The 24,501-nt window shown below is 41.3% G+C and overlaps 1 protein-coding gene across 1 annotated transcript in view; it reads left to right on the top strand.

The window, feature by feature from the left end:
• The first annotated feature begins 2,263 nt into the window (after positions 1-2,263).
• The window catches only part of pclob (piccolo presynaptic cytomatrix protein b), a 59,236-nt gene continuing 36,998 nt past the window's right edge, over positions 2,264-24,501 (top strand). The window contains exons 1-12 of the mRNA XM_052151903.1: positions 2,264-2,272; positions 2,498-2,515; positions 5,756-6,265; positions 6,511-10,724; positions 10,867-10,991; positions 11,119-12,813; positions 13,151-14,850; positions 14,991-17,112; positions 21,912-21,938; positions 23,639-23,733; positions 23,981-24,056; positions 24,257-24,382. Coding sequence (XP_052007863.1) covers positions 2,264-2,272; positions 2,498-2,515; positions 5,756-6,265; positions 6,511-10,724; positions 10,867-10,991; positions 11,119-12,813; positions 13,151-14,850; positions 14,991-17,112; positions 21,912-21,938; positions 23,639-23,733; positions 23,981-24,056; positions 24,257-24,382 — 10,717 coding nt within the window. The remainder of the gene's footprint in view (positions 2,273-2,497; positions 2,516-5,755; positions 6,266-6,510; positions 10,725-10,866; positions 10,992-11,118; positions 12,814-13,150; positions 14,851-14,990; positions 17,113-21,911; positions 21,939-23,638; positions 23,734-23,980; positions 24,057-24,256; positions 24,383-24,501) is intronic.

Genomic DNA, 24,501 nt, shown 5'->3' with positions numbered 1-24,501 from the left:
CCAGTGTCCACGTATGTGGACATCATGATTATCAGGGCGCTGACGCACGAAAACTTAACTCATGATTATAAAGTGGCATATCAAACAAAACTAGAGACTCTCCTCTTTACAACCAAATAGGTTTCAACGAAAACCGTTAAAGAGATTTCTTACCAGAGTCACTTTTGTTGGCGCTGCACCCATAGGAGCACTTCAAGGAAATCGACGTCATGTTGTTGTGTCACGTGACTCGGTGTGCCAGAAGTTTAACCCTTAAATGACAGTCTAGAGTCTTGTGAACAGTGTTCAGATGGTATTTATTCATTTAAATTATGCACTGCATATAAAGAAGCCAAAATACAACGTCCACACATGTGGACGCGGCTGGGTTACACCAGGTTAAAGGATCGTTCACCCCAGTTGAATATTCTGAATATTCAGGTTGTCTTTCTATTATCTTTAATTGTATCTTTTTTCCATGCAATAAAGTGAATGTTGACTGAATTATTATTTTTAAACCATTTATGACCTTTATATCACTCTATTTGGTAATGCTTTATGCAAGTATAATGTAAGATTGCATATGTAAACACATGTTTAATTGTCCCAGTAGTTCCATATCGTAAGATTTAGCCAAATGTATCTCCTAGAGATGTGAAATCCACACACAGATGAATAATGTAGTCTCTTTGTTATTTAAGAGCACTGGCATTGAAATGTCTTCTCAAATGGTTGAGCAGACGTAATTGATCTTACCGTGTGAAAGCTGTCCTTCGCTCTTTATGGAATGAATGTAATCAACGTTGCATGCCCGTCTGAATCCTAAGAATATCTACAGTGACTTTTGTACAGAAATAGAGCAACAAGCAAGAAAAGGGTGAGGAAACATTTAAAGAGTGCAGAGGAAGAACATGTTACCATATTAATGGAATATCTTGAATATCTATTTATTCCTGAATATTGATTACTACCCCAGATACGTCTGATTCGGATGAATAAAATATTTAGCATTTTGATTAAGCACTTTTGGGAAATGTTCCTATGACTACAAATTCATACATACTATTTTAAACCTCTATGGAGTATGTTGTGTTATTTAATGTGCCATCACATGGCACAGCCATCTACTCTGTATACTTACAATCATGCCAGTCTGCACTGATGAGGAAAATATGATTTGTTCCCTTTATTGTTAATTCATGTGCTGATTGGTCTCTTATGGTGCTCTGGTGTTCTTATGAGTTGAATCGGGCTTCTCGTGATTTGCATATGTATGAGGCAGAGTCGAGTTTCTAATTAGAGGTGATGATTGCACCTTTTACTGAAAACACAACCGGTGCATCATGTTTCAGGTAGCGTCAATGAAGAAATGTGCTTCTTGCGTTTCTTTTTACCACCATATGCATTTCCAATCATGTTATGTGTTCTGAAATAGGAACTAATTTATGTATTTCTAAGGGGGAAATTTGCATATGGAGTTTATAGCTAGTTTATCATGTTCATATGTTTACTGGATGCTTCATTTCTTCTTGATCTTTATTAGAAACTCTTTGTTCTTTATGTAGCTTGGCGGTGCCCTTGAGTGCGTTCAAGGGTCATTTGAATTGTTTTCATGTGTAGTTTTACTAACACTTTTCCTTAATTGCGAAGTCAAAAGTAGAGGTGTAGTCTCCCCTTAATGAGCTGCTTTGCTGTTTGCTGTCTACATAGGCAGCAGCCTAGTAAGGGGCAGTTCACACCAAACATGTTGTTGTGTCCATCATGTAAACACGCGCTAGACAGACATCAGACGTGTTTTTTAGGTGCTGTGTCATGGTAGAAAGTACTTCAACTTTTAGAAATATGCCTCGTAACAATCTTTGGGGACGCATTCAGTCTGAACGACCCCTAAAGCAGCATCCGAGCTGAAGTCGAACCTTATAGAGTAAGGGACTGATTTAAAATGCTCTTTATAGGCAGCGACTCCAATAGCGCTCCTCATGTGAAGTGCATGGGTGAATAGTTTGATATTAGCATGCTACTAAGTTAACAACCTGATATTTTAATAAGCATACAAATACAAAACATGCACAACCGTTGGGTACAATGTCATGTGGGATGTTGCATTGCAATCTGGCCAAAAAGTGGTGTCCTAGAAAGCATCTTAATGTTCCTGCGAACCTTTTGAAACAACCTTCTCATTGGGATGTTCTAATCTACCGCATTTACTTTTAACCTCTTTGCAACGTTCTTTCATCTGATTATGTATAATCTTTTACCCTGCATGAGCTATTAACAAGACGAAATGGCGACTGTATGTTGGAAGGGTGTTACAGCTGTTTTGGGATTTGTCTTTCAATTTCGTTCCCTTAAGAATGCATTTGCATACCCGCTTCTTTTTAAATGGTTTGACTTGCAATGATTTTACTAAGGAAATGTTTGTGAATGTGTCTTTTGATTTTCAAACGAGTGTTACATCATAAAAAAAACAGTATTAGTAAGTTATTGAGTTATGGTTTGCTTGTGTCTTTGGATGTAGGAATCTCATGTTTTCACGGTGAGCAATTGTTTTATCTGTATATATAATAAATGAGTTTGACAAGGAGTGTATATAGTGTCAAATTTCAGCACTGTTAAAATCTGCGATTAATCGCGATTAACTACAACAAAGTATGCGATTAATCGTGATTAAAAATGTGAATCAACTGACAACACCAATATATATTTATACAGCGATCAGTCTCAACATTAAAAGCAGCTGCCTAATATTGTGTAGGTCCCCCTTGTGCTGCCAAAACAGCGCCAACCTGCATCTCAGAACAGCATTCAGAGATTATATTCTTCTCATCACAATTGTACAGAGTGGTTATCTGAGTTACTGTAGACTTTGTCTGTTCAAAGCAGTCTGGCCATTCTCTGTTGACCTCTCTCAACAACAAGACATTTCTGTCCACAGAACTGCCACTCACTGGATGTTTTAAATTTTTGGCACCATTCGAAGTAAATTCTAGACACTGTTGTGTGTGAAAATCCCAGAAATACTCAAACCAGCCCGTCTGGCACCAACAATCATGACACACTCCAAATCACTGAGATCACATGTTTCCCCATTCTGATGATTGATGTGTGTGAGTGAGTGTTTAAGTGGTTTATGAGGACTTTTTTTATGTTACAAACTGCTAATTACAAGAGTATAAATGTGGTTTATGAGGACATTTCTAGTGTCCCCATAATTCAAATTGCTCAATAAACATACTAAACGATGTTTTATTGAAAATGTAAAAATGCTGAAAGTTTTTTGTGAAGGTCAGGTTTAGGGGTTGAGTTGGGTTTAGGGGTTGTGTTGGGTTTAGTGGATGTGTTGGGTTTAGGGGATGTGTTGGGTTTAGGGGTTGTGTTGGGTTTAGGGGATGTGTTGGGTTTAGGGGTTGTGTTGGGTTTAGGGGATGTGTTGGGTTTAGTGGTTGTGTTGGGTTTAGGGGTTGTGTTGGGTTTAGGGGATGTGTTGGGTTTAGTGGTTGTGTTGGGTTTAGGGGATGTGTTGGGTTTAGGGGATGTGTTGGGTTTAGGGGATGTGTTGGGTTTAGTGGTTGTGTTGGGTTTAGGGGTTGTGTTGGGTTTAGTGGTTGTGTTGGGTTTAGGGGATGTGTTGGGTTTAGGGGATGTGTTGGGTTTAGGGGTTGTGTTGGGTTTAGGGGATGTGTTGGGTTTAGTGGTTGTGTTGGGTTTAGGGGTTGTGTTGGGTTTAGTGGTTGTGTTGGGTTTAGGGGATGTGTTGGGTTTAGGGGTTGAGTTGGGTTTAGGGGTTGTGTTGGGTTTAGGGGTTGTGTTGGGTTTAGGGGGTGTGTTGGGTTTAGGGGTTGTGTTGGGTTTAGGGGTTGTGTTGGGTTTAGGGGTTGAGTTGGGTTTAGGGGTTGTGTTGGGTTTAGGGGTTGTGTTGGGTTTAGGGGTTGTGTTGGGTTTAGGGGTTGAGTTGGGTTTAGGGGATGTGTTGGGTTTAAGGGTTGTGTTGGGTTTAGTGGATGTGTTGGGTTTAGGGGATGTGTTGGGTTTAGTGGTTGTGTTGGGTTTAGGGGTTGTGTTGGGTTTAGGGGTTGTGTTGGGTTTAGGGGTTGTGTTGGGTTTAGTGGTTGTGTTGGGTTTAGGAGTTGTGTTGGGTTTAGGGGATGTGTTGGGTTTAGTGGTTGTGTTGGGTTTAGGGGTTGTGTTGGGTTTAGGGGTTGTGTTGGGTTTAGGGGATGTGTTGGGTTTAGTGGTTGTGTTGGGTTTAGTGGGTTGTGTTGGGTTTAGGGGTTGTGTTGGGTTTAGGGGTTTTGTTGGGTTTAGGGGATGTGTTGGGTTTAGGGGTTGTGTTGGGTTTAGTGGATGTGTTGGGTTTAGGGGTTGTGTTGGGTTTAGGGGATGTGTTGGGTTTAGGGGATGTGTTGGGTTTAGGGGTTGTGTTGGGTTTAGTGGTTGTGTTGGGTTTAGGGGTTGTGTTGGGTTTAGGGGATGTGTTGGGTTTAGTGGTTGTGTTAGGTTTAGGGGATGTGTTGGGTTTAGGGGTTGTGTTGGGTTAAGGGGATGTGTTGGGTTTAGGGGATGTGTTGGGTTTAGGGGTTGTGTTGGGTTTAGGGGTTGTGTTAGGTTTAGTGGTTGTGTTGGGTTTAGTGGTTGTGTTGGGTTTAGGGGTTGTGTTGGGTTTAGGGGTTGTGTTAGGTTTAGTGGTTGTGTTGGGTTTAGGGGTTGGGTTGGGTTTAGGGGTTGTGTTGGGTTTAGTGGTTGTGTTGGGTTTAGTGGTTGTGTTGGGTTTAGGGGTTGTGTTGGGTTTAGGGGTTGTGTCGGGTTTAGGGGTTGTGTCGGGTTTAGTGGATGTGTCGGGTTTAGGGGATGTGTTGGGTTTAGGGGTTGTGTTGGGTTTAGGGGGTGTGTTGGGTTTAGGGGATGTGTTGGGTTTAGTGGATGTGTTGGGTTTAGGGGTTGTGTTGGGTTTAGGGGCTGTGTTGGGTTTAGGGGATGTGTTGGGTTTAGTGGATGTGTTGGGTTTAGGGGTTGTGTTGGGTTTAGGGGTTGTGTTGGGTTTAGGGGATGTGTTGGGTTTAGGGGTTGTGTTGGGTTTAGGGGATGTGTTGGGTTTAGGGGTTGTGTTGGGTTTAGGGGTTGGGTTAGGTTTAGGGGTTGTGTTGGGTTTAGGGGATGTGTTGGGTTTAGGGGTTGTGTTGGGTTTAGGGGATGTGTTGGGTTTAGAGGTTGTGTTGGGTTTAAGGGTTGTGTTTGGTTTAGGGGATAGAATTTATAGTTTGTACAATATAAAAATCATTATGTCGATGGAGTGTCCTCATAAAGATAGCTGTGTGTTTGTGTGTGTGTGTGTGTTTGTGCTTGAAAATGTTCTCATAATTCTTATGTTCTCCTCATCTCATTTCTCTCTCACACCCACACATGCCAGCACATACCATAAGAATCTAAATGGCATTTCCTCTTTGATTTTTTTAGGGAGCGAGGCCAGAATATTGAACATTTGCTGAGGACATTGCATTTGTGTATTTATTCTAAATGCACCGTCCTCTGCAATTTTTCTATAATCATGTGTTATTTGCCCTAAGGATGTTAAAAGCTTATTCAAGCATATTTCATTTGAAGAAATTAAAAATAGCATGAAGCCACAATAAGGGTCATCAGAATGTTTTGGAAAGACTTGTGTTGTAGGTTTTTTTTCCTAACTGAGCTAAAACTTGTTCTTGTGTATTTTTAACCTTGGCTCTAAATAGCATGTCAATTCTCATTTAGCGTATATCATTTTTGTTTTGTTTTGCAGGCTGTGTGGTTGTGTTTAAATTGTCATACACGGAGAGCTTTAGCTGGGCAACTGGGAACATCCGCCCCTACAGCCAAGCCCACAGTCGCACCCAAAACTCAGCCGTCTGAGACCCCTGTGTCCACACAGACACCTACACCAAAACCATCACCTGGAAAGCAAGCAGAGGAGCAAACCTTTGCAAAGGCAGTGGTGACAACTTCAGCTGATGCTCCTACCACAGATACTGCTGCTATAGGCACTCCTCTGCCCACTGTTGGCCCAGTCCCTGCTGCTGTTAGCACATTCAAGTTGGACACAGCATTCAAGACTGAGGAGACAACAGCTGTTGAGGAAATGGGTGTAGCAGCACCAGTACCATCTGCAGAGACTCGGAAAGCTGTTATTAATGCTGCTGAGGTCACTTTAAAAGAAACAGGCAAAGACACTGAAGGCCCTGGTGAGACACAACCTGACATGGGATCTATGTCTATGCCTCCAGCAGTGCTAAATGAGACAGATATACTAAAGGTACAACTTCACTTACACCTTATCAAGATCAATGAGAGAAGCAGTTATTTTTTCTCTCTCTCTATGTAATTAAACTGTACTGACTTTCAAACCTACCCTGATAAATATTCACTTGAGAATATGGAATACAACAAGTCCTGGACTCCCCTAAATTATGTTATATTATGCAGATGTGTTTAAAAAATTAAATATAATGTGATGTTTTCAGTATCACATATTTCAAAGTGTTGTTCTTTTTCACGCAGGTAAATGAATCTACTGATACTCATCTTGCTGCTATAGAAGGACTAAAGGAAGATGTTGTGATACAGATGGATACCAGTATTACAAAGATTTCTGAGCTGGCTAAAGTGGACACCTTAAAGGTTGCAGATATTACAGACCAACAAGGACAGGACATCTTGTCAGCTTCAGCCGAATCATACAGCTCAGCTGAGGAAGAGCTTAAAGAGATACAGAGAGCCAGTGAAATGTCCATTGAAGAAACAGATGCTAAACTGTTGCTTATCAAAGCACCAGATAATGTAAAGCAATACCTTGAGGACAGCATTGAGAGTGATCCCTCCCCTCAGATACAGAGAAGAAGAGTGAGGCCAACTAGTACCAGCAGTGAGGAATACAAACTAGATAGTTCCAATTCTGGAGATGATGAAGAGTTCATACGAAGACAACTTATGGACATGGGTGCAGATGAGACTGCGGTACCATCTGATGAGGAAATCCAAATCAGCGAACAGAGAGAAGAGAAAGAGCAGCAAATAATGCAAGAGGTCATAGAGGTTGAAAAATCAGATAAGAAGACTAAAAGGGTTCTAATGAAACTCTGTGTCGAGCCTGAAGAGAGTTCTGTTAACAGTCTTTCTTATGACCAAGGGGATCAAGTTGCTCAAGTCATCCCTGTCTCAGAAGCATTAGAAGAAACCAGAGTGGAAATAGATGTGTCTAATGACAATGAAAATATCATATTAACTGATTTTGACACCACAGCAGTTGTTATGACACAGAAAACCCCTGTTAGACAGGTAACAGATGAGTATGAGAGTATAATCGAAGACTCATCTAAGGGTGATGGGTCTTACAGTGTGCAGGTTTCTAGCATCACGCCAGGATCTGCTTCACCTACTTCTGTGTCCTCTATTGATGAAGACAGCGATAGCAGCCCAAGACATAGAAAAGCCAGTGCTGAAAGGAAGCACCAAAGAAAGACAAAACAAAGACAGCAGGGTCAACAGGCTCTTCCATCTTCTGAGGAGGATGAGGTAAGTGAGGACGTAAAACAGGAACATCAGAGAGATGTTGATCAGCAGAAAAGAAAGGTCTCGAAAAAATCCAAAACAGAAAGAGATGTTGTTGGAACACAAAGAAGAAGTGATCATTTGACTGAAACTGATAAATTACGGCAGGCTGTTGGAATTGAGGAACAGAAGTCCTCCTCTTCCTCCGACTTTTCTCGAAGTTTTGAATCTGAACCAGAAAATGACCTAAGAGAAATCAGAGCATCATCATCTGAAACATATGAGAGGCTTGATGCTTTAGAGAAGCCACTAAAGAGTGCTGAAGAGGTATATGAAGAAATGATGCAGAAACCATATGAGAAATGCACACCGCCCGACATTGAACCGCTATATGGAGGCATGTTAATAGAGGACTATGCTTATGAAACTTTAGTGGAGGAACAAGAACAGGCTGCAACAGCTATTTGTAAAACTAACCAGGATCGAGATGTGAGGATACTTATGACACCAGACGTGGCTTTTGAGCAGATGATGCAAAAAAGGAGTGCAATCTTGCAAAAAGAACAGGAAGCTCAGCAAACAAATGTTGACTCTTGTTATGTGACTATTTCTGGAAATGAAAAGCCACTGTTGCAAGCAGAGGATGCCTATGAATTGCTACTGAAGACACAAAAAGATGTTATAACCCCAGGAACAAGTCCGACACAATCAACTCCTTTGTCTCCAGTCTCCCCTCTATCTGTGTCTGAGTCGTCATATGATTCCCCTGAAGTGATACTAATCCCCTCAAGTGGGGAAGAAGACAATGCAGCTGAACCTATTGAATGCATTTTGGATCCTTACATTACCAAGTCAACATCTGCTCAGGGTGAATCAGTAAAGAAATCTTTATATCCTATTCCTGACTTAAAGATCACACAGTGCTCCTCGGGTGAAGAGGAAGTCGACGAAGAGGACAGCGTTCCAAAAGAAGAAATGTCATATGAGCCAACTAACAAAGAAGCTGGTGAATTTGAAGAACCAAAGGCCTCAGAAAAGTGTTTTGAGACTGAACCCATTTCTGTCATCTGTGAAGTTTCTTATTCAAAACATGCAGCAGAGCAAGAAGAAAATCTTCCAGTTCAGGATTCAACTATATCTCCACTCTCTCCACTGACATCCCCAGATTCAAAAATGGCACAATCGTCCTCTCCAATGTCTGATCAAACTCCTGAGCCAACTACTCCATCAAGCCCCAGTGTTGCAGAAATGTCTGCTCCAGTTGTAATTCAGATGCCAGACTTGGTGTCTGAGCAAACCACAGAACATCCATCAATCACAACTACTCCTATTGCTACTCCTAGAGCCTCACCACATGTCGTAGCAAATGCTGCAGATTCTACTCATTCAGAAGTTCCTGTTTCTAAGCAAATGTCTGGTCCAAAACCAACTCCTGCACCAAAACCATCAGTTATGCAAAACCCCCCAGAAACAATTATTACTGAAACACCAGAGAGGGTTTCACTCTATACACTGGATTCAGCTCCTCGAGGTTCAGCTCAAACTCCTTTGGCTTGTGAAACACATGAATCAACTCCAGATGATATAGTAGCCACTACACAAAAACAAACTATTGCACCAGTGACTGCTCTAGAACAGAAGAAACCACAGATTTCAAGTCAGACTACTGTTCCAGTGTCTGGTCCACCTGTACCTTTAAAGCAAACTTCTGTTATTGTTCAAATGCCAGATCTTGTGTCCCTTTCATTAGACCATCCATTTGCAGCAGCTACCTCGCTGTCCACTTCACAAGAGAGTCACATTCCGAAAATTACTCTAGCTACTGTCCAAATGCAAGACCTGGTAACATATTCAGCTCAGTCTCCACGTCCTGTGGCTTGTCCAGTACCATCTTTAGTCTATGCTGCAGTTTCAGCCACAGGCTCAGCAGTGGATCAAGAGCCTATTTCTGTCTCAACAATTGTATCGACCCCAAAACTAGCAAAGATTCCTGCAGCAGACCAAACTATTTCTGCTCAAATACCTGTGTCAGCTGTTGAGCAGATATTCCCACCACTATCTGCTCCATCCACTATTCCTACTGTAGCAAAAGTCATTCAGCCACCAACCAGTGTTTACGTTCAAATTCCTTTTCAGAGTGTAGTTGAAACCATATCAAACATTGCACCACCATTAGATCAAGCAGCACTCATCGCACATCCAGTAGGTCAAACAGAGCCCATTGCTACAAAGACGGTCTCTGTTGTTTCTCCTACGATTACTACAACTGTGGCTGTTGGAGCATCATCCTTTCAACCACTTCAATCAGTGTTGGCAGACAGTCAGTCAAGGGTGGAAGAAATACAGCAGTTACAATCAGTTTCACAAATTTCTCCTGCTGTGCTGAATCAGCAAGGTCAAATTGTCAACGTACTGCCAAATTTTGAAAATGTGTCTCTGATAAGCCAGGCAGCACAGGGTGTCATTGCAAACTCAATGGCAGTTAAAACAACTATTGGAGATATTATTGTAAGCATTTCCCCTCATACTTGGACAGCCACAGTTCCTAGTGTATCGAGTGCAGCCATGGCAACAGCTTGTGTCACTGATTCAAGATATTCACCCTGTATAAAATCTGAAATTATTGAACCTTATGTGATAACTGTCTCTAAAGATAGAACAGATAAACCAGTGATTGAATTTCCACCACCTCCCCCAGCATCACCGCCAGAACTGCCCTCTAGTGCAGTACTCAAGCTTGATTTGAACCAGCAAATGACAGTCTTCACTCCCTCATTCGTGAAAACAATTCCACCTGATCCCAGCATGACTGCAAAACCATATATGACCCCAACACACAAATCACCACCCCCTGTCCCTCCCAAACCCATCTGTGTTCCACCAGGACTTGTGTTTAGTCACAGATCAAGAGAGAGTGTAAAACCACCAGTTAGCCCTGAACCGGTGGTTGTTCAAGCAGTGCGTGCTGCAACTTTGCCAAGAACAAGAGAACCTCCGAATGCACTGTCACTAAGTTTGAGTGCCCCTGTTGAGAGCAAGCATAGTGCTTCATCACCAAAATCACCATTGTCACCCAGATTTGCCAAAACTCTTGAGACATATGTGGTAATAACATTACCATCAGAGCCAGGATCACCTGTGGAGGGCATTACAACCCAAGCACCAATGCGAAAATCATCACTTCCAACTCCTAGGCAGCAGGTCCCTACTGAAGGTCCTAGAATGTTTGTTCCAAATGTAGTGGATGCACCTGTGACAGCAATCATAGCACAAATCATAGCAACCCCACCCAAGGTTACTCCAGCTATAAAGGCAGCAGCACCTCTATGGTGACATCTAAACAAATTGTATCTGAAACTATACCAGTCACAACAGAAACTTCTCATATTACCCCAGCAATGGATTCAACACAAAGTATAACAGCACCTCCTATAATGATCGCAGGGCCTCCAACATTGGTTTCAGCACCATTTGTAGTGGCATCATCAGAAGTAACACAAACTGCGACCATTGTTCCAGGTGTCTCAATTGGGAATACAATGTATTCTCCATCAGCATTGTTTACAACAACACATGATTCAGCACCAGTTGTAATGGCACCACCTTTATTGGTTTCAGTAGCACCTGTTGCAGCAGCACCACGCATTGCCATGGAAACTACAGCATTTCCAGCAACTGTGTATACTGCACCTTCCATGGTTTTTCCCATGGCTTTACCATCAGCAATGCCTACATCAGAACCATCAAAGGAGGTGACAGTAGTCTTGGCTCCAGTTTCTACCTTTTCTACTGAAATTGTTGCACAGCATACAGGAAGTGAGGTACACCATGAACTGGAGATGCAACAAATGCAGACAAAATATTCTGCACCACTAACAATAACCCAGATTCCAATCCCAATTCAAAATGAAGACATTCAAGATTTCGATATGGAGGAAGTACTTATAGTCTCAGCTCCAGAAGAGGCATTAACTGGCTTTGGTTCATCACCAGTTTCGATAACAAAGCAAACAGTTTATGAGCAAAAAACAGATTCTCAAGCAGTATCCAACACAACAGCTGTGCCATCGATTCCTGTCACATTTACCCAATTCACAAAGTCGGTAGAGAGTCAAGAAATACGTGGGCAAGATAAAGTTATATCAAGCATGAGCCAAGTCTACTCTACAATTTCAACATCCGAGCATCGTCCTGTCACATTGCCTAATCTTGTTACTCAAGTTGTCACTACTGAAGTGCAAAGAACTACCACAGTTTCAGTTGTCCAAGAAAGGATTCCTGTTGAGCCCATTCTTGAGCCTATCAATGCTGTCACAATCCACCCAGAAGTCCAACAGAAACACAAACAGAATGGAAGAATACACTACCCAAATGATGTTGTAGATCTTACAACATTTAAGGTCAATGTTACAATGTCTGACCAAGGCATGGATCTGACAGCCCCAGATTCCAGTAGGTTGGCTTTGTCAACCAAATCAAGTGGACGACAGGCCACAGCTGTACAGCCAGAAATTGTGAATCTTAGTACAGAAATACTCCCCACTCCAATGCTCTCTTTCGTAACTGATAGTATAACAATTGTCACTTGCACAGCTACAATTGCTTATAACAACAACAACATGGTAGACAAGCCTCTGGACCTGGGAAATGCTTCTTTAATGCCTCTTCCACTTACCACATACAATCCATTTGAGCCTCTTGCACAGATAGTGTACCGACCTGTAAATTCTCAACCCAGGCCTATGACCAATGCTGATATCCCCGTTAACCTGTCATACAGAGCTGTTGCTAGCGCAGCCCCTCCTTTAATGCCTGTTACACCAGACTCAGTAAGCTTTACGAATGGCATTGATGCCATACCAGTACATATAGAGCCATCAATAGTTGGACCTGTAGACCTTACCACTTCTAAGCCAATGAGAACCATGGTTTCTTTGTCATCATCTTCTGGGGTGGTCACAACTGTTGTGGAGGATGATGGAACACCTGTGGATCTAACATCTGGGAGGAGAACTGTTTGCTGCGATGTAATTTACCGGTTTCCATTCACAGGGAGCTGTAGAACACCGCCGCCGGTGACCACACAACCAGACAACCAGTTGGGCTTCAGAGATGTTCACTATCAACTGGATAATGCCACAACACCTGTAATTGAAGATCTCAGTACTGTGAAGGGTTCTATATCAGACATTAATTTCAATGAAACTGGCCTCTTTGGCTTTGAAAGAAGGAACGGATACACCTCTCAGAATGAGGCATCTGAAGGAGCCATCGATTTGACATCTTCTAAAATGTCAACAGGTCAGAACGACAGTTTGCATGGGTCCTCGATGGTTGTTCTTTATAATGTTTTTATGTTTTTAAATAAAAATTTTATTGGTTATGTTTATTGGATTATTTTCTGTGGTTTCACTCTTGTTTTTTCTGTTCTTTTTTTTAAACAGATGCATGCATTTGCCTCCGTGTTGTCCCTCAGTGTATTGGCTTTGCATCCTGCTAATCTGATGACACTGACAAGATCTTTGCATGCTCTTTGGCTTCCATTTCATAATTCATTAGTTTTTGCTGCATGGATTAAAAAATGCTTTTGGAAACAAAGCAATTGTTCTCGCAGATGCTGATGATGTTCATTTTTTTCTTAACATAACAGATGAAGCTTTAGACTACTCAAAGAAAGACACTCTGGCATTCACTGGGATCACCACTAATCCATATTCTCAAGGAACATCGTTTGGCATTAATAGTTTGCTTAGATCATCAAATGGCATTGTTTACTCATCTGTTGCAGCACCTGTGCCATCCACGTATGCCATTACTACCCAACCAGGTTCAATAATTAGCACAACACACAATAGTCTCACTGGCTCTACAGAGCCAGCACTTCAAAATCAGCCTGCTCCATTTGGCTTTGTACACACCACAACCATAGACCAGTCAATATTTCCACAATCTGATATTTCAAAGGATATCCTTCCTTCTGCACTAGTCAGTCTCCTTCCCTCTCTAACAGCCTTCCCCGAGCTCTACTCAGATGCTGCCCTTGAAGCAATAGCAGTCTCATTGGATACCTTGGTATCCCCAAATTTCCCAGACTTAGATGATAGCAAGAGCCAGCAGTACAAGGCTGAGCATGAGTTTTTACAGCTAGAGAAGTTGAAGCAGCTATGTCTCGCTGAGGAGCTTGAATGGGAGAGACAAGAGATCCAGCGTTACCGTGCCCAAGAGCAGCTCATTGTTCAAAAGGAGCTAGAGGATCTTCAGATCATGAAGCAACAGCTTCTAATGCAACAAGAAGAGGAACGTAAAGCTCACTTAATTCAGCAACAAGAAACGTTTGCACAACAACAACTGCAGCTAGAGCAAATTCATGGCTTGCAGCAGCAACTCCAAAAACAGCTTCAAGAGCAGAAGATATACCCATATGGATTTGGGCCAAGTGATGGAATCTCCCCACCTACCAGCTCAGAGATTATACTTGATTCCAAATATTCTGGTAGAGATGGTGGGCAGTACTGGCCAGTGAAGGATGATAACTCCATTTCACCTGCGTTGACCATCCATGATGCTACATCAGGTCCAAACTGGCTCACCAGCACCACTTCTGGTGCTTTTACTCCTGTATCAGTGAGTACAATGACAAAAGAGCAAATTAACCTGCCTGATTCAGCCAAGGAGGAGCAGAGTGTAGGATTTAGTAGCAAGACATTAGTTGAAAGTGGCGTCCAAACAGATGATGAAGATGGGTCTGAGAGGATTACTTCCGGCAGAAGGAGAAGAAGTAGGAGAAGTGTTGATAGCTGTATGCAAACTGATGATGAGGATCAAGAAGAATGGGATGTCCCTGTTCGGAGCAGACGCAGGTCTCGTTCCAGTAGATATACTGATGGAGAGAAGGGTAAAAGCTCCAAGGTATCGAGTATTGCTATTCAGACTGTAGCAGAGATTTCAGTTCAGACAGAGCACTCAGGGACAATCAGGAGGTCTCCTGTCCGGGCTCAGGTGGACACTAAGGTCAATTTACACAGGGAGGGCCAAACAGAGAGTGATTCAGATGTGACATCAGACAAAGATAAAAGGCACCCAGCTCCATGTGGGATAAATGTTAGCACACACTTGTCAGCTGACGATGTTGGGGCCTCATTGGTTGCCAAATCTCCTAAGGTATTATGCTCCCCAGTTTCACCCGTGCCCCTTGGGAAAAGCACAAAGAAGATGCTTACGGCTGAGCCATTGAGGCATCTCAGCAGCCCAAGATCACTAAAAGCCTCAGAGCGATCTATATCTGACCCCAAGTCACTCAGTCCAACGACTGAGAACAGAATGATGTACCAGTACTCTGAAAGCTACTCTGTAAGTAAAGCAAACTTTTGATGTATTTATGTCAAGTTTGATTCCTCTTTATCAAATGTCACTCCAAGTTATCATGTGTCAGCAGTATGTATGTCTGTCGGCTGCTAGTTTACCTTTATATTTTGATTTTTCATCAACAGAGCAAGGGCTCACAGTGCAGCACACCTGTTGGCTCTCAGAAGAAAGTAAAACGTACCTTACCTCATCCACCACCAGAAGAAGATCCCATCATTGGGTACTCCACCGCCTCTGCCCGAAGAAGAATCAGCCGGAACACCACTATGGCTCGGGCCAAAATCCTGCAAGACATCGACAAAGAGTTGAATTTGGTTGAACGTGAGTCCTCCAAACTACGTAAGATACAGGCAGAACTTGATGAGGAAGAGAAAGAGATAGATGCTAAATTGAGATATCTGGAGATGGGTATAAATCGAAGAAAAGAGGTTTTACTGAAAGAGAGAGAGAAGAGAGAAAGAGCCTACTTGCAAGGAGTGGCAGAAGAGCGAGACTACATGTCAGATAGTGAGGTCAGCAACATCAGAGAGGCTCGAGGTAATGGTCATGGACTAGAGCGGCCACGGACTGCCCCACAGTCTGACTTTAACCAGTTCATCCCACCACAGACTGAGACTGAGTCCCAGTATGCCCAGCTCACAAGCCCATACTCCCATTATCAGTATGCTTCCCAAAGCCAGACACCACAGCAGACATTATATCAACAGTCTCTTTACCATCAGCAAGTGTACCCCTACCAATCCATCTACTCGTCAGTGCCCTTACTCAATCAGCAGTCCCAGCATACTGGCTATGACCATTCCTCCCTCCTTTTGATGCCACAAAAACCCCATCAGACTACTTTGTCTGACTTAGAGCAAAAGATTACAACAAACTATGAAGTCGTACGCAACCAGCCTCTCCTAATTGTCCCTACATCCACAGAGAGTGCCTATGGAGTGTCCCATCTCGGAGGTAAATATGGTAGCCTTGACCTGAGAATGGGCCTGGAGGAGAGAGCCAGCATGGCCAGCAGCCCCATGTCCAGCATATCAACAGAGTCCTTCTTTGCAGACCTTGACAATCACAATACCAGAAACTATGTCTTGATTGACGACATAGGAGAACTCACCAAGGGCTCCACAGACCTCGGTTCAAGTTTCAGTATTGCCAATAAGGACATTAGCAAAGCAGACCGTCTGCTCCGCACTGCCGAGGTTCGTCGGACAGCAGATGTGGCAGACTTTCTCAGTCCTTTTCAAGCTGCTTCTCGACTGCATTCATATAGCAAAGTGGAAGAGGATTCCATGGAAGAACCGTATGAATTAAAGATGCTAAAACAGCAAATCAAACAGGAATTCCGGCAAGGCACGGATAGCCTCGAACAGCTTACAGGTCTGCCTCACTACCTCCACTCAGACACCGGTTTAAGGCATTTTCCCAAAGCTGATAAATATAGCATTGGAAGACTGACTTTAGAGAAACAAGCTGCAAAGCAACTTCATGCCTCCGTTCTTTACCAGAAACAGCTGAAGAATAAAAAGGCACTAATTGACCCCAAAAAAAAGTTTTCACCCATCCAAGAGAGCCGAGACTTGGAGCTAGACTATAGCAGTTTTTTGGCCACCTCTGGTTCGTCGGTAGGTGCACTGTCTGCCAGGGCAAGGCTCTTGCAGGATGAGATCACATTTGGTCTCAGGAAGAACATAGCTGAACAACAGAAATATCTGGGTTCAGCACTTGGTGCTAACCTAGCTCAGTCTCTCAACTTTGGCCAATCTCTCAACCTGGGGCCAAATATAAGGTCATCGCTCCATGATGACGGCACCTACCCCATCGGAACTCGTTCAAGACCCTCCTCTCGGCCATCCTCTGTATATGGACTTGACCTGTCTATCAAAAGAGACCTCTCAAACTCCTCACTGCGCCTGAAAACAGAGGGTGAGGGTATGGATTCACAGATTGTATCAGCTAGGGCTAAACCCACAAGTCTGCCAATTAGTCAGAGCAGGGGTCGAATTCCCATTGTTGCCCAAAATTCTGAAGAGGAGAGTCCACTGAGCCCTGTTGGTCAGCCCATGGGGATGGCCAGAGCTTCTGCAGGCCCACTTCCACCCATCTCAGCAGACTCTCGTGATCAGTTTGGCTCAAGTCACTCTCTGCCAGAAGTCCAGCAGCACATGAGAGAGGAGTCCAGGACAAGTGTCTATGAACGAGACATTGGCTTTATAAAGGATGAACTTCAAGGGGCCATGTCAGATAGCGAAGGTAAATTCCTGAGATCTGTTCTCTTCAGTCACAGCTTCTGTTGATGTGTATCTTTTCTATGCCCCTGAATGCAATTACATGTACGCTTGTGTATTATCCTTTATCAAATTTTCTTTCAGTATTTTGCTTGTTTGCAGGCAGTCATATTTGCATGATATCGTCCTCTTAAATTGAAATGTTTCATCTTCGTATGTTTACATAAAGATTTTTATGTATAAATTAGTTTTGCGATGTTTCTTGTATTTCAGTGTATTTGCATGCTACTTACAGTACATTCAAGGGGAACTGGTTGTTTCTTTGAGCATTATTCTGTCATATACACCACCAGTCAAAACTTTTGAAACACTTAACTGAAATGTTTCTCGTGATCTAAAAAATATTTTGATCTGGAGGCTTATGCTTATATATTTTAAATTAGTTGTGTAGACAAAAATATAATTGTGCTCCATATTAATTTTTTACTTTACTATTATTCTATAATGTGAAAGAAAAGAGTATATAATAAAGAATGAATAAGTGTTTCAAAACTTTTGACCGGAGGTGTATTTGTAAGAGGAGAAAGCTTTAGCAGAAAAAGAAAAAACTATTAATTCAATTTTTTTAATGATACACTAGGTGCATCTGTTATTTGTCACAGACATAAAGTTGATGAGGAAGCTGCTTGGCTTTCTGTATATGAGGTTACAACCAGGGCTTGAGTTGAGGGGGGATGCGAGAGGATGGTATCCCCCTTGTTGCAAGAAATACTAAAAAGCTTCCCCCTTTTAAAACCACCATTTTGTCATGTATTAGTTAGAAGTTATCATGCAAGTAAAATATTAAATTTTCTATGGTTGATAAATAACCATATTTATGACTCGAAATAACGGCAATGTGCCGGTCACAATTAGATTTCGATATGTGTAAGGTTGCCAGATTCTATAAGTGAAATCCCCCAATCCAATCTGGACACTTGTACAGTTTGTAAATATTCTGCCATGGCGAAACTTTAGTCACGCAATCTGGCAACCTTGAGCACACGAGCGCTCTCTCCACAGCGGACAGACAGCTCTTTTCTGAAAACACTGGCAGGAGCGTCAGAGGTTAGCGATGGGTTGAGTTGTCCTTCTTAGTGTTCACATGAAAGTTACGCCAATGAAGGTCATGCATGCTTTCTTATTTTCAAGCACTTTCAAAAATGGCCAAGAGAACAATTCAAGAATTTTCAGGATTTCTCCCATAAAACACTTTTGTGTGTAGAACAATTTTTTTACAACTCTGTTTAAGCATGCTTCATAGAAACAGCCCAAACTTCTGTGTCTGTGACCGTGAGCGATCTAGATAAAAGCAGTTATCATGAGCATAATGTGGATTGTTTTCACAGAGGTCATCATAGAGTTCAATTACAGATTGTCGCAGGTGCACATTATGGCCATGTGTCCTAAGGGTCAATGAAGTGATGCTCATTTTTGTCCAGATCTATTAAATTAAAAAATACATCCAATTAAAATAAAACTATTTACACAAACTTGAATTTTCTTGAATTCACCTCTTCTATGATGATCAGATTTTCAAGTCAAATTTATATTTTCTGTGGGGCTTAAAGTAAACAATGTCATGTGGTGTCCAGAGACAGTAAAACAAGTCTCACTAAAAGCTGAAATTCCTTAAAAAAATTAATGTTGGCAAGACCAGTGCAGAATAATCTTTTACTGTTGTTTCTTAAAATAAATCAGTCAGTGAAACAATTATGATTCATATGTTAAAATGCTTTTGTCCACCAAATACAAGTCACTGGGTGAAACCAACATGTAGGTATTTATTTTGTTGTTTATGTTGACCATAAAAACCATCAAACAGAGCAGACCTCTTTAGACCCTCAAGACTGAGCGTGAAGTTTAAAAAAAAACATCTGATATTTATTTTGACACGTTTAGGACATTTTTGTTGCTGTCATGTGGTGTAACCTTGAGTAAATTGGATTTTTTTGACTCAAAAATTCTAAATATACATACAGGACTGTGCAAAAGTTTTAGGCACTTGTGAAAAATGTTGCATAGTGAGGATGTCTTCAAGAGTAATGCCATTATAATTAGTTTTCATTTATCAATTAACATCATACAAAGTCCAGTAATCATAAAAAAGCTAAATCACCACCTTTGCCCTTAAAACAGCCCGAATTCTCCTTGATACACCTGGACACAGTTTTTCTTGGTTGTTGGCAGATCGGATGTTCCAAGCTTCTTGGAGAATTCCCCTCAGTTCTTCTGTCTATTTCGGCTGTCTCAATTGCTTCTGTCTCTTTATGTAATCTCAAACTGGCACGATGTTCAGTGGGGGGCACTGTGGGGGCAATGCCATCTGTTGCAGGGCTCCCTGTTTTTCTCTTCTAATCTTTTCTATTTGCAAAAGGAATTTTGGGAGTCTAACATTTATATTTCCTATTGACACACTAAAGCTGAAGATATAAATAACCATCTTAAGACAAATGCTTTTGTGAAGCATCTTATGTGCCTAAAACTGTTGCACAATACTGTATATATATATATATATACGTATATATATATAAAAGTACCTTTTTGCAAACTTTTTGGAAATTAGTGTTAAGTGTATATACTTAATAGCATTTTCTACTATACTATTATTGTATAAAATGCTATAAAGGTTTTTCATAAATGTATGAATCTAAATTGGACACAAAGATTACATTTCTGAGGACTTGACAAGTCTTTTAAACCAGATTTATTTTAAAGATTTCTCATTTGAACAGCTTGGACAACCATATTTGCTAATGATCTATAACTATTAGACCAACAATTATTTTTTTGATGAATTGTTTTTTTGACAACACCTTCCCCCTTTAATTTTTTGGAACATCCCATAATACTTTCAGAATATGGTGACTGGCTATGCTAGAAAGCATGTGCATTATATTTATTGAAAATATTATGTTTGCCATGTTTTATGTAAGTTGTGATTTTAATGACCTTTTTGTGTGCTTTATTAATATATATATATATATATCAAATAATAATAATACAAATAACAGTAAGACTATAAGAATATAAGTTCTCCCCGTATATCTTTCTAGCAGCTATGGGATGTAGCTATTGGGTGTTTATTTGGTTCATAGTGAAACTATCCTCTAGCGAAGACATTCTCTAATTTTGTATTCATGGGGGTTCTTGGCTCAGTTTGGCTGTTTTTATGAATCCAGTGATGAACAGTTTTTCTATCCATATGGACACTAGAATCGTCCATGTTGTGCATTTGACGTGTGTACTAAGTGACACTATTTAGTCTGGTCTTGCCAAAGGATAGGGAGGATGTTGTGAAGCTTAGTGCACCATTACCTCAAAATCTTCTACTTTTCAAATATTGTCTTCATGTCACGTTAATGTCTGTCATGAGTGTTTTTTTATTTTCAATTTCAATAAATTCTTTAATATTTCAGGTGATTTATGATTGGAAATGTGTAGACCACTTGCATGTCACATGAAGATGAATATATTTTCAATTGATGTTCTATTCAGATGATTTTTATTTGTGTATTTTTACCTAACGTAATCTATTTTTATTGAAGTGGATGTTGAGTAAGAATATCATGCTTAAAATGTTAACTCTTACAGCAGGTACTCAGCACAGTCTACTGATGTGTTGCCGTATTCATAGGTGTTAGTGAGATTTGTCTGAAAAAAAGAAAACAGTAATAATCAAATGGTTTGGCTAATGAATATAATGCTTCATACAATGTGTGTGAGGTTAAAAACAAAACCGGTTTTAATATGTTTAGCTGTCACTGGGCTCTTAATACCGGAAAGGCAAGTGTTGTCTGGAGAAACATTTCAGATCTATCAAGCTGTTAGCTAAATTTAGCATGAAGCATTTGTGAATACAGAAAGTGCAAAAAGTGTCTTGGTTAACAACACTAAAGCTCTGCTGGATTTGCACAGATTTGGCCTGAGGCTCTATTGTGAGATTATCAGAAATGAATTGCCTCTCCAAAGCAACACATTTAGCTGTGCCTAGCCTATATTTAGAGTCACGCTTTAAGACTATTAATGCTAACACTGCAGAGCACATTTTGTAGCTTATGTAGTGAAACCAAGCTTACAAACTTTTAGCACACCCTGCACAGTTCGCCTACTTTTGCTGTCAAGAAATATGCCTTGACAGTTACTTCACAGTTACAACCTGGAGCAAATACAATGCTAATGCTAATGCTAATGCATTAGCATTGTTTATACATGTTTAGTAAACTAGAGAATACCTTTCTTGTACAGTGATTTTTAGAGTGAGTGCAGTTCAGTTGAAGCAAAATGGTGAACTCGTACCTTATATTTTACTACCAAGCTAGTTATAAGTAACGTAGACCCTAAACACAGCAGTAGCGTGTGCTTAATGCCTATTAGAGCAGTGTTTCCCAACCGCTTTTTGTTTTGTCTAGGCCAAAGCCTAGTCTTAAGTACCCCTTCTTTGACACCAAACCTGTTCCTTTTAACACATTATGCTAGATATAATTTAGCATTTACATTAATATTAATACTAATCCAAACAAATTGGTAATGCATACACATTCATAATTTCTATAGGTTGTATAGCATAATAAACATTCTAAGTAGGTACCCCCCTGGATTATGCTTACACCTGGTTGGGAGTCGCTGTTTTAAAAATGGTACAATTGTGTGTGACATCTCAATAGCCTACAATCAGTATTCCAATTGGACAGTACATGTAACTGTGATTAAACTATTGGCCCAAAATAGCTCAAGTTTCTAACTTTACTATGGATTCTCTTAAAAACAATGTTTGCACCACAGCTGGAGGTCCTAGCTGGAATGTGAAAGGTGAGAACTGCTGTTCAACCACCTTCGAAACATCATTAAACATAACTGTACCTTCATGTGTGCCATAGTCTTGAGTGATGAGTGATGGGTGTTTCTCAGTGGTGCACCTCAGACCCATTCTGGTATTCATGATCACTGCACTCCTCAATGCCTCTGACATGGCTTGATCATATCAACCAGGGCACATACATGTTTACATACATGAGTACATACCTGTATGTGTGCATTCCATGGCAGGAGTGTCCCAGAATGCCAGTTCTGTTCGCCAGTACCACGCCATTCCCCCGGGGGTTCGTAGATTCACGCCATGGTTAATGCATCCTTGCATTTGAGTAATAAAGGGAATCACTGTTGATTTAAGATGACATTTGCCTTGCAGAGATGGACAGCATATCAAGTTCTTCATTCCAAAACTTCTTCAGACAGATCCAGCTGTCAGTTTTCCTCTCACGCTGTTTGCAGTTAAATAACGATTGGTGGTGAATGGTAGAGCCGTCTCATGAATAAAAAATGCTTTGCTTACACAGTATTGCACCCAAGGCAGATGCTTGTTCTGCAAAATACACATACTGAAGATGTTGCTCGTCCCCAAAAAGATGGCATTTATTTTAGGTATTTGCAGTCATGTCTGCGCCAGCTTGAATTATTAATTATTCTAGGAAATCCCAATGAAAAAGAGGGTGGAGAACAGCACTGCACAGTTTCTAGTAGGATGAAATATTTCATATTTCAACTACTGTAGCTACCAAAACGTCCAATCCCGTTGGAGAAAAACCATTTGAAGTGTTAGTTGATGAGTTCAGACTCAACTTGTGCAGTTATTGGTGGTCATATTAACTCAAAGTAGTCAATGATATATGAACGTGACTAACCCCAGGCCATCGCTTCATTTAATCTAAACACTGGGGTAAGGCGCTATCATAAGATGGTCATCGCATCTCTGTGAATTGTCTGAACTATAAAGCCAAATCTTGTTGTTTTTTTTTTTGCCAGTTTATGAAAATTATCCATTAAGATAATTATTGGATAATCCACTGGCCAATGCGAGTAAAAACACGGAAGACCAGAAAACAAAAACAGGCTTCTGGTATGAATTGGGTGGCACTTCCACGTTCAGGAAAGAAGTTGGATAGAACAGAAGCCTTGGGGAATTTGGTTACAGTAGTGGTTTGTTTGCGGATTTACATGCTTAACTAGTTTGTGGTTTACATGCTTAACTAGTTCATTACTCTTGTATGATGGTGTATGTGCGTATATCTGCGATGGCTCATACCCACAGCAGTCTTTATCAAGCGCATGAAGTGTAGCCCGTTCCAGGAAGGAACACAGCATGCATATTCATGTGTGCATGCTTTGAACATGTTTCCGATCATTGCTTTTACTTCCCTCGGCATACCCTGTCACTGCCACCCCTGGGGTTAGGCCACATGGTGCATTTAGCTTCTACCCAAACTAAAACTCCTGATTGGATTCCCTGTGGTACAGAGGTTAGCATCCATCTCTTTTGACATACAGATAATGTTCTTAGACGTACTGACCCAAATATATCAAGCTGTCTGTTCAATCTTTCTAGCGAAGACGTGTCCCCAATTGGGGGTGGTGAAGGGATGGTCGTGTGGGAGAAAAGTGGTGGAGTGGGAAACATGCCCTAGTTTTGTCACTTGTGATGGTACAGCCACTGATTTCTTCCTCTCTTTTAGCATACCACCTTCAGAACGAAGAGACGGATTGGTTTGACAAACCCCACCAGGGTCGCGGTGGACCAGAGGTTGGGCAAGGTCCAGACAGGAGACAGGTGGGGTGGCACACGTGGATACACCTACACAGTGACTGTGATATTACCACATAGTCCATATTCTTGGATCAACATCTTTTGTTGTCTGTCAAGTAGGAATTTCCTAACCCTAACCCTGATCTTTCCCAAACCCTGAATGACCTCTTACCATCAATATAATGGTCACATGGGCAAACCTACCTTTATAAAACACCAAACCACATTGGCATGCATGCAGATATCTTGAATTATGTTTTCATTGTTGTAGATGAAAGGCAATCATTACCCCTTCCCACACGCCCGCATCAAACTGCAGCGGGACCCCAAGGACAACACCGTATCAGGTATGTTTACACCTAGCAGTTACGGCACAAGATACACAGCGGAATATAATCAATTAGGCCTGAAAACTACATTACTGGAACACAACTATTTTAATCTATCTCTCGAGAAGGTTGATGTATCGATCAAAAGACCAAATTGCACTGATTAGGATCCCATTTATCAGTCGTTTATCAGCTTAACAGAACCTGTTTGTTATCAGGGAGCGGGCTGGGAATCAGAGTTGTGGGCGGGAAGGAGATTCCAGGGACCAATGGCGAGATCGGAGCATACATTGCCAAGGTTTCAGCAGGAAGGTATGCCGAGCAGACGGGGAAAGTTGTAGAAGGTAAGAGTGCCTTGTACTTTAAATTCTCAAACAGAGGAAACATGTTATGTAGCATTTTGAGGGTTGATGGTTTGAAGTATATCATGAAATGAAGTGAAGAACTGTTTGACTATTTTGTG

Source organism: Xyrauchen texanus, chromosome 21 (assembly GCF_025860055.1).
Source record: "Xyrauchen texanus isolate HMW12.3.18 chromosome 21, RBS_HiC_50CHRs, whole genome shotgun sequence".
NCBI lineage: Eukaryota > Metazoa > Chordata > Actinopteri > Cypriniformes > Catostomidae > Xyrauchen > Xyrauchen texanus.
Note: the sequence above shows the minus strand (reverse complement) of the source record. Positions and strands in the feature narration are given on the sequence as shown.